At 40.3% G+C, this 9729-nt stretch overlaps 1 protein-coding gene across 1 annotated transcript in view; it reads right to left on the bottom strand.

The window, feature by feature from the left end:
- Positions 1-9729, bottom strand: part of Morc1 (MORC family CW-type zinc finger 1) — a 157051-nt gene that overhangs the window by 111195 nt on the left and 36127 nt on the right. The window contains exon 7 of the mRNA XM_013028509.1: positions 1125-1250. Within this exon, the coding sequence (XP_012883963.1) occupies positions 1125-1250 (126 nt within the window). The remainder of the gene's footprint in view (positions 1-1124; positions 1251-9729) is intronic.

A 9729-nucleotide genomic window follows, 5' to 3' on the forward strand; every position in this document is an offset into this window, starting at 1 on the left:
CTTATGGGTGCTGAGGAATAGAACCCAGGGCCTCAAGCATGCAAGGCAAGCGCTTTACCACTGAGCCACCTTCCCAGCCCTATGCTTTTAATATTAGGAGTTATATGTCTGATTGCAAACATTATAAAGAGTTACTGTCCTATAGGGGGAGAAAGCATCAGATCTGGATTACTAAGGATGGGATCTTTAAAATGATAATAATAAAACTCGACTCACAAGCTCACTGTAGATATCAGGAGAAACAATGGGGGTGAAAAATGAGAGAAATAATTGAAGTTAAAATATACATACACAGAAAGTGTGGAAGCATCTAATGCTTTTCCCAGTAGATACTAAGCTCCTGATTAGAATTAATCTTATCTTTTTTGTACTTTGTGCCTAGTACAATCTCAGACTCACAGAATATTTTGATAATTGAGTGATGTGTAAATGAATGACCATCCAGAAGCCATGGGAAAAGAGTGACTTTTTGTGATTGTATGAATTCTTGCACAAGATGCATTTTATAATATGTAAATTTAAGCTTTAAAAGTTTATACAAATCATAAAAAGCTAAATATTAGAAGATCAGATGTGTTTTATACACATGATAATTCTACATGTACAACATACACAAGCATATATACACAGTCATGCATTGCTTAATGACGGAGGCCTGGTCTGCAAAGGGGGTCATTACACACTGAGTGTGCTTACACAACCTAAGGAAACTACATTACCGCTAAAGTCTGAAACCTTACAAGACTGCCATCATATACTGACTAAGATATCGTGTATAGCAAGAGAATGTGTGGTTAATAGCTCAAATACATCAGAGAAACTGAAAACACAGAATGAACTGTGATCTCTCAATGGAACTAATCATAATCAAAGTATTTGAAGTGAAAAATGTATTTGTACTCAGGTGATTACCTAACTTAGCACTGCCCAATGTTTGCCTACACAATGCCTTTTCAGTGAGCCTTTGTTTCTTATCAACACAGTTTGAGTACTGTTTGCAATGTAAAAAATAAATAAATAAATAAATAAAAATCTTCCTAGCAATCAGTTGTCTGTCCTTGACAATTTGAGAAAGTGTACTAATTTCACAAACAAAATGTCTGAGAAGAAGGAAAACTATTTACCTGGGTTTGTAGAGGCAATGATATAGAATCTTTGTTTGAACTCTTTTTGCTTGGATATAGATTCTCATCCCTGGGTCAAAATACAGAATAGAGGTGTAGGCTCTGAATGAGCATCTCTCTGGAAAGCTGAAATACAAAATACCAAGGCTATACAACAAGGACTCCACTTTGAGAATGAAAGAAAATTAGAGAGTTTGCTTCTAAAAGCTTTGAAAATTTTTCTGCTAAAATTAATAATGTCACAAACAGCAGTAAATGTGCATTTGCTTCATTAAGCAGGTCTCTTTTACAAAGGCCAACAGAAATAATCTACACTTAGAGCTGAGCTTTTCTTATCAATCAACCAATTCTAAGTAAATATATCAATGGTAGAAAATATGCTTCCCACTTGAACAACTGGCCCATGCTGGGCAACAGTGGCTCACACTTGTAATCCTAGCTACTCAGGAGGCTGAGATCTGAAGATCATGGTTCAAAGCAAGTTTGGGGAACAAAGTCCATGATACTCTTGATATCAAATTAATCACCAAAAAGCCAGAAGTAGAACTTTGGATCAAACGGTAGAGCGCTATTCTTGAGCCAAAAAGCTCAGGGACAGCACCCCGGACCTGAGTTCAAGACTCAGGACTAGCAAAGAAGAAAAATAAGAAAGAAAGAGGAAAGAAGGAAAATGGAGAAGGAAGGAGGAGGAAGATGAGGAGGAGGAGAAAAGAAACCTTACCCAGAAATACAAATAAATAATCCTTTAGTTTGAGTTTGAATACAACTAAAAGAGACAATGATTGAATGACATCTTCTTTTGTAGCTTTCTTTTTTCTTTTTTTTTTCCAGGGCTGAGGACCGAACCGGGGGCCTTGCACTCGCCAGGTGGGTGCCCTTCCGCTGAGCTAAACCCCCAGCCCCTGAATGACATTTTCTTTAAGTAATAATAACAGAGAAATACAATTGAAATGTATTTCCTTTTAGAATTATGAATATCACAATTCAGTCTGTAAGTGCAATTGAGTATTAAAATATGTATTTATGATGGCCTAAGAGGAGACATTTGTCCACAGGATAGGTAAAAGAGGAGAAAGAAAGAAAAGTAAAAACTCAGAGAGGACAAGGGAATGGGTGACATTGTCCAAAAAGAAATGTACCCATTACCTGACTTATACAACTGTAACCCTCTGTGCATCATCTTTATAATAAAATAAAAATTAAAAAAAATCAGTAAGTAACTTCTCTTCATTGAAAAACAAGAGTAGGAAATACAATAAAGTGGGAACAAAGAAATAGGAAACTGCACACTGGGATGTCTCTGAGTCACTGTACTAACAAGTCTAGGGACCTTCTATATTGAACTCCATTTATAAACTGTAAATCTTCAATTACATAAGAAATAAAGATAACACACAAGGGCTTTAGGGGTGGTGTTTCCCATTTCTACATTTCAGAAAATGCCACTAGGAAGGGCTTAACTATCAAACAAGAGAGCAGGGAGGAGCCGGGAACTGGTAGCTTATAATTGTTCAAAGCCAGTCCAAGCAAGAAAGTTCATGAGACTCTTATCTCCAATGCACCACCAGAAAACCAGAAGTGGTACTGTGGCCCAAAATGGTAGAGCACTAGCTTTGAGTGAAAAGGGTTAGGGACATCACCCAGAGTTCAAGACCCACAACACAAGATAGAGAGTTGGAGAGACAGACAGACAGAGACAGACAGAAAGAGGGACAGACAGAGATAGAATGACAGAGACAGAAAAAGACAGAGAGACAGAGACAGAGCAGGGAGCAGCAAACGATCCATCTTGCCATCTTTCTTCAGTTCTGAATGAGACAAAGGTGACCAGAGGACTGATTGGTCAGGCCTCACTACTACGGATTACTCAGCACGACCACACCACTGGCAGGCTGGGAAGCAAGAAAGGACAGAATTCTAGGAATCTACAAGAGTGAAGATGAAGCCAGATGAAATCCAAGGATTTCTTAGTGAGATACAAGTTCCTGCTAGGACTATTTGAAAATTAAGCATGAATTTATTTTGTTGAAAAAGAAGTTAATAAGTTAGCCTAGAGTAGAATTTTTCCCAATATAAATTATATAAAAAGTATCTGGTTCAGGGTTATTATCTCATTAAAGTTATGATATAATGAGAGAGGCTGTCTACATCAGTTTTATTCAACAACAGTAGATCAGAAACTATTTCTATATTCAAAATTAAGGCTTTCTTGGGATTCTATGAGGATTCCAAGAACTTTTACCATTGCTTAAATCTTTGTCTGCATCTATCAAATTTGACATTCCCCTTAAAGCTAGAAGCTCCTATCCAGAAGCCAGTAGGTCAAACCTGTAATGGAAACTACTCAATGAGGCTGAGATCTGAAGATCAGTTCAAAGCCAGCCTAGTCAAGAAAGTCCATGAGACTCTTATTTCTTGTTAACAGCAGTTTAGGCATCATTAGTTTCCTTTGTTACAGATCTTGGTCTTGGGTTAGTCAGAATTGGATGGCTTTCTGATTGGTGGTTCTCCTTTCTACTTCCCTTAAGATTGTGACACGAAAGATTTGCTGTTCCAGGGGCTGGGAAGGTGGCTCAGTGGTAGAATGCTTGCCTTGCATGCATGAGGCCCTGGGTTTGATTCTCCAGCACTACATAAACAGAAAAGGCCAGAAATGGCACTATGGCTCAAGTGGTAGAGCGTTAGCCTTGAGCTGAAGAGCTGAGGGACAGCACCCAGGCCCAGAGTTCAAGCCCCATAACTTACAGTTCCATTCTTACAGTTTGTGTGTGTGTGTGTGTGTGTGTGTGTGTGTGTGTGTATGTCACGGGGCCTGAACTCTGGGCCTGGGCACTGTCCCTTAGCTCTTCAGCTCAAGGCTAGCAATCTACCACTTGAGCAACAGCACCACTTCCGCTTTTTTCTGTTTATGTGGTGCTGAGCAATCAAACACAGGGCCTCATGCATGCAAGGCAAGCACTCTTCCTCGGAGCCACCTTCCCAGCCCTACAGTTAACTTTTGAGAGCTCAATTTATTATTTATTTAATAAATTATTACTAAAAATAACAAGCATAAAAGGGGCATGGGAAAGGTCCTCAAGAACTCTCCTATGATAGGAGACTCACTACTAAGACTCATGGGCCTTGGTCCTGTACCCCTGGCTAGTACAGACTGAAGCAGCACTGGGCTTTTAACTCAAGGTCTCATGTTTAGTTTCAGGCACATCACTATCGAACCATGCTCCCAGTACTTTTTTACTTAGTTTATTTTCCAGATAGAGGCTTGCACTTTTGTGTCAAGCTGGCATCAGAAAGCAGCAATTCTCCTACCTCCACTTCCTGCAAATCTGGGATTACCTCCAGCTTTCTTTTTTATTTTTAATGTTTTTTATTGTGAAAATACTGTACAGAGGGGTTACAATTACATGAGCAAGGTAATGAGTACATTTCTTATCAAGCATTGTGGCCTCCTTCAGCTTGATTTTCGAGATAGGGTTTAGCTAACCCCTTTTCCCTAGGCTGACCTTGAACCATGATACTCCAATTTCTACTTCCTAAGTAACTAGGATTACAGACACCCACCACCACAGCTGGCCTACCATCCATAATTTTTATTAAGATGTCTTTCTGCATTACAGATATTGAAGTTCCACAGTCAGTGAAGAAAGTCATATCCATTGCATGATCTAGACAGAGAAAGACACCCTCACTAGTTAGCAGTTAGCTTAGCACCTGTTTATCACAGTTATCACAGCCCAACATTGCAAAGAAGTTCTTCCAAGGACAGATACATGTTCATGGTGACCCTTTTCTACTCACACAACTACTTTTCCAAGTTCCTGTTCAGTTGTGACCAACGAAATGGTACTGTCTCTAATTTGTGAAGTCTGTGCCAAAAAAAAGAAAAGCTAAACAAAAAAGCTGCACATGAAATGAGCCACTCATTCTAAGTTTCCAGTTTCAACATAAGATCCTTCATGATCTGGGAATGGACTCACAGCTGCTTGGAAATAGGACGCCAACCAATAAAATGCAATCCCCACATTCATCCTCAATGGGCAAAAGTCTCCATCCAACAACCTTCAAGCCTACTTCTTGGCAGTTGCAGTCTATTCATTTAAGGCCACTGTCAGTTTCCACACATGAGGTGGTGCTTTTTTTTTTTTTTATCTCCAAGTCATATGCAATTCTTTGATCACTCTTGGTCAGCAGTTTTTGATACTTCCGGGTGAATGTGGAGATGTCACTTCCTGTCGAAACCCTCCCTCACACCTACAAGCGGCCAAAGTGCTCTCCTTTGGGCTCTCCTCCTAAATTTCCTGACACCCAGATTCCTTACCTAAGGACTTTTAAAATGTAAGATCATCTTCAATAATGATGCCATAAGTCTTTATAAATAAAGTCCTTCACTAAGGAAACTAACCTACAAATGTGCTCTCAGTAATAAGGATAACCTCAAAAGATGAAAGAAAAATGCTGTAATTCTCCATTCACAAGGAGCGGCTTGACATATATTCTTCAAGGGTTTTTATCTCCTTTATGTCTGTGTTTTTCCTTTCTGTCTCCTCACATTTTGCCAGATGTCTCCATATCTCTATCCTAGTATCTCTTTCTCTTTTACTTTCTATTTAATTGCCTATGATAAGAAACTGAAGAAATAAGAAGCCAGTCTTGTGGGCATGCACACACGCACAGAGTTACATGAAGGGGAAGAAGGAAATGAATATTTTAAAGCAGTATCTGGCTCCTCAGTCTGCAGAATATGATAGGAGGAGACAGAGTAGTATCTATGTTACTGTCTTAAGAATTCTGAAAAGTCAGTCTCCACTTCAGGATGTAGGGGTGGCCTCTTGTTGCTCATGATCTGTTCCTGTTATTCTGCTGCTGTTTTAAATGTGGATCCATGGTGGATTGGTGCATTGTTATCAAGCAGTGCCAAGGGCCGAAAAGAAATCAGAGGTGAAGCTCTGTGGCCAAGGTTGTTATTTGTTGATTCAGATTCTTTGTGGCTGGAGACTGAGAATGTGAAATCTCTAAAGCTAAGGAGATAATTCCTTTAATGCTGCAAAGTTTGGAAGCCCTAGTTTGGTAAACCGAGGAGAGGGGTGGTATGGAAGGTCCCTAAAAGAGAAGAACAGACTCACAAGTATTTGAATATAGAATGTCAACCAATATGCATCTACACTTGGAAAACACACAACAGACTCCTATCCAGCAATAAAGTGATGGTTTAACATCTTAGCTTATGCTAACATTTCATCTCAATCATGCAGTACTGAAAAATGGTATCAGTGGACTCCAGAAGGTACAGATAAAACATCCCTGATCCATTCACAGGCTCATATACTAAGGAGTCAGTGAGTTATTTCAAGGGCAGGTCTGTTATAAAAGCCCATTTGTTTGTCCCTGTCTCATAAGCATCTCTTGAAGTATGATGCCCTGACTGATGTAAGACTTGGTGGAAAATCTCCAACTGAAGGAAGGCTTTCACCAGATATAAGTCCTTTATCTTACACATCCAAATTTCCAGAACCACAAGTTGAGTAACCTATTCTTTATTATCTTCTCAGCCTCAGGTATTTTCTTACAGTAACAGAAAACAGACTAAGCCACTAACTCTAAATTCCAAGCACTAGACCAAGCGATGTTGCTTCTGCAATATCTCATAAGTGTCATATTTTACTCATGAAATACTAAGTATTACAACCAAAATTATTTTCTAGATTTATTACTAAAGTTCCTGACAAATCCCTAGAGATGCCTTAAAGTTGAAGTTAATAAAGTCTATAGTAGCTTGAATATAAGTAAATGCATCAAAGGTTTTTAACTAGTTTAAATTTTGAACCTTGAAGACATTTATCAAATTTAATCTTAGGGTATCTTACCAAATTTAATCTAAGAGGAATGTCAACTCAAAGAAGTAATTTAAAATAAAAGTTCTATGTTGCATAAAGTAATAATGGTGCTTTTTTGTTGCAAGCAATATATTACAACTGTTTGAAGCTGTAACTCTGATGTGTTCTAATGCCCTGAGTCAGTATACAAGCCACAGACATTGTATGGCTCTACGATGGACTATTTAGAAAGATGTTGGCATGTGGAAGGTAATTTCAAAGCATTACTTAGGACAAAATCTTAACTCCATTTTTCAGTTCTTTCATCACTGCCGGTCAGTTTGTGGATGGACCTCTGTAGCTAGCTGCCTGCAATCCTCAGCCAGGGTGGATTCTAGGGATACACTGGGCCTTTTGGCAAAGGAGGCCAATTTTGGCTTTTTCCATGACAAAGTTTTTGTTTTTCAACTAAGATGTATGCTTTCTTCAAGTTTCTTTTCTTTTTTCTTTTTTTTGTCGGTCATGGGGCTTGAACTCTGGGCTTGGGTGCTGTCCCTGTGCTCTTCAGCTCAAGGCGAGTGCTCTACCACTTGAGCCACAGTACCACTTCCAGTTTTCTAGCACTTTATTCGAGATAAGAGTCTCACGAACTTTCCTCCCGGGCTGGCTTTGAACCGTGATCCTCAGATCTCAGCCTCCTGAGTAGCTAGGATTACAGGCGTGAGCCACCAGCACCCGGCTTCTTCAAGTTTCTTACAAAGTTAAGTCCTTAGAATGTTTAGAAAATATTGCCACTCAAAGTAAGACAGGCACGAGAAAGTCACACTTGTAAGAGAGCAGTTGGAATGGACATGTGATCCTGGCTCCTCTGGGAATCCAGACAACAGATCAAGAAAATGCACAGAGATCTTCCACATGCCAGGGCGGACATTCGGCCTCTCCAGCTCATTTTATAAATGAGAACACTGATGCTCAGAATATACACATAACCTGTCACTACAACAAGCTTTTCCTTCAGAACTCAAGCCTCCTGTGGACAAGAAAGCCTAGGTCTCTGATCTCTTCAGCTTACTCACACAGATGTGGAATGCGCAATCTGGGGCTCCTGCTTTCTAATCCTGTTTGCACCTCATTAAGCACAGAATAAATCATATGACATTAGATAGCTAACTGCCCCTAGATATCCAATAAACCCTAAACTGTCTGCTGGAAGATTAGACTATTAGGTAAAGCAATATTACTTTCAAAGAAGACAAAGATATAAAACTAGGTTGGCAAGGTACAAACCCACACTAATCTCCTGGTGAAATCTAAGGCAGACCATTATGAGGGCTGTACACTACAGAGGAGTGGAAGATGGGGAAGCTGGTCAGAGATAATGACAACCACACGGTGCAACCTGCTGCGGAACTCTGCCTTTCTCCCAGAGAAACGGGAAGTCACTGGAGACGTTTACAGGTAGAAGTGTTAAAAACTGCACTACTGAGACATAAGTAAGTTTTAGAGTTAAGGGTGGAAACAGTGAGACCATGGTCAAGGGGGAAGGTTGCTGCAATGACGCAGGTGAGACATGGCATGGCTTGGACCTGGACTCTGCGATAAGACAATACGGGGTTGGATCTGAATCTGTTTTGCAGGCGGAGCCCATGTGGACTAAGCTTTGGAATTTCTTCCAATTGCTGAGGAAAAGGAACAAGAAAATGTTAGGACCCACTGACAGACACATAGAGGCAATTGTTAAAGGTTATAAAATTATTAAAGGTTATAAAAGCCACCGCCAGTGACACATCTGCAGCCTTCTATTCACATCTGTAATCTTCTAAACAGGTTTTCTTCAGGAGGCTGTTATCTGGAAGATTGTGGTTCAAACCCAGCATAGCAAAAATCCTTCAGATTCTATCTCCAAAACAAACTAACTGGCAAATAAAAAACAGTGTTGGGGGCTGGGAAGGTGGCTCAGTGTTAGAGCGCTTGCCTTGCATGCATGAGGCCCTGGGTTTGATTCCTCAGCACCACATAAGCAGAAGGGAAAAAAAGCCGGAAGTAGTGCTGTGGCTCAAGTGGTAGAGCGCTAGCCTTGAGCTGAAGAGCTGAGGGACAGTGACCAGGCCCAGAATTCAGGCCCCATGACTGGACCCCCCCCCAAAAAAAAAGGAAAAAGAAAAAAACAGTGCTGGAGGGAAGGCTCAAGTGGAAAAGTTCCAACTGAGTAAACAAAGCCTGTGAGAAGGATGGGAAGGTGATTTAGTAGTAAAGTGCATGAGTTTGATTCCTCAGCACCACATAAACAGAAAAAGCCAGAAGTGGTGCTATGGCTCAAGTGCTAGAGCACTAGCCTTGAGCTAAAGAGCTGAGGGACAGAGCCCAGGCCCAGAGTTTAAGCCCCACGACCGGACCCCCCCGCCAAAAAAAAAAGAAACTGGTTTTGGATGAATGGAGAGTCTGAGCCAATAGCTACAAGAGGATATAATAACCAGAAGAAAAAAAGGTGGTAAAGGATTTGCTATTCCACAATTGTTAATGCATAATACATAATCCTTGCTTAACTAGAGATGTAAATATCAGAAGCCTTAAGTATTCTCCATTTATGGAGCATTTCGTCATAATGCTGGATCAGGGAATGATCCAGGGTGGGTTAAAACTAGATAATTCTTTTGGTCCTAAGAATTGTGTTTCTTGTAGGGCTGGCAAGGTGGCTCAGTCGTAGAGTGCTTGCCTTGCATGCATGAGGCCCTGGGTTCGATTCCTCAGCACCACATAAGCAAAAAGAAAAAAGCCGGAAGTGGCGCTAT

Source organism: Dipodomys ordii, unplaced genomic scaffold (assembly GCF_000151885.1).
Source record: "Dipodomys ordii isolate 6190 unplaced genomic scaffold, Dord_2.0 Scaffold111, whole genome shotgun sequence".
NCBI lineage: Eukaryota > Metazoa > Chordata > Mammalia > Rodentia > Heteromyidae > Dipodomys > Dipodomys ordii.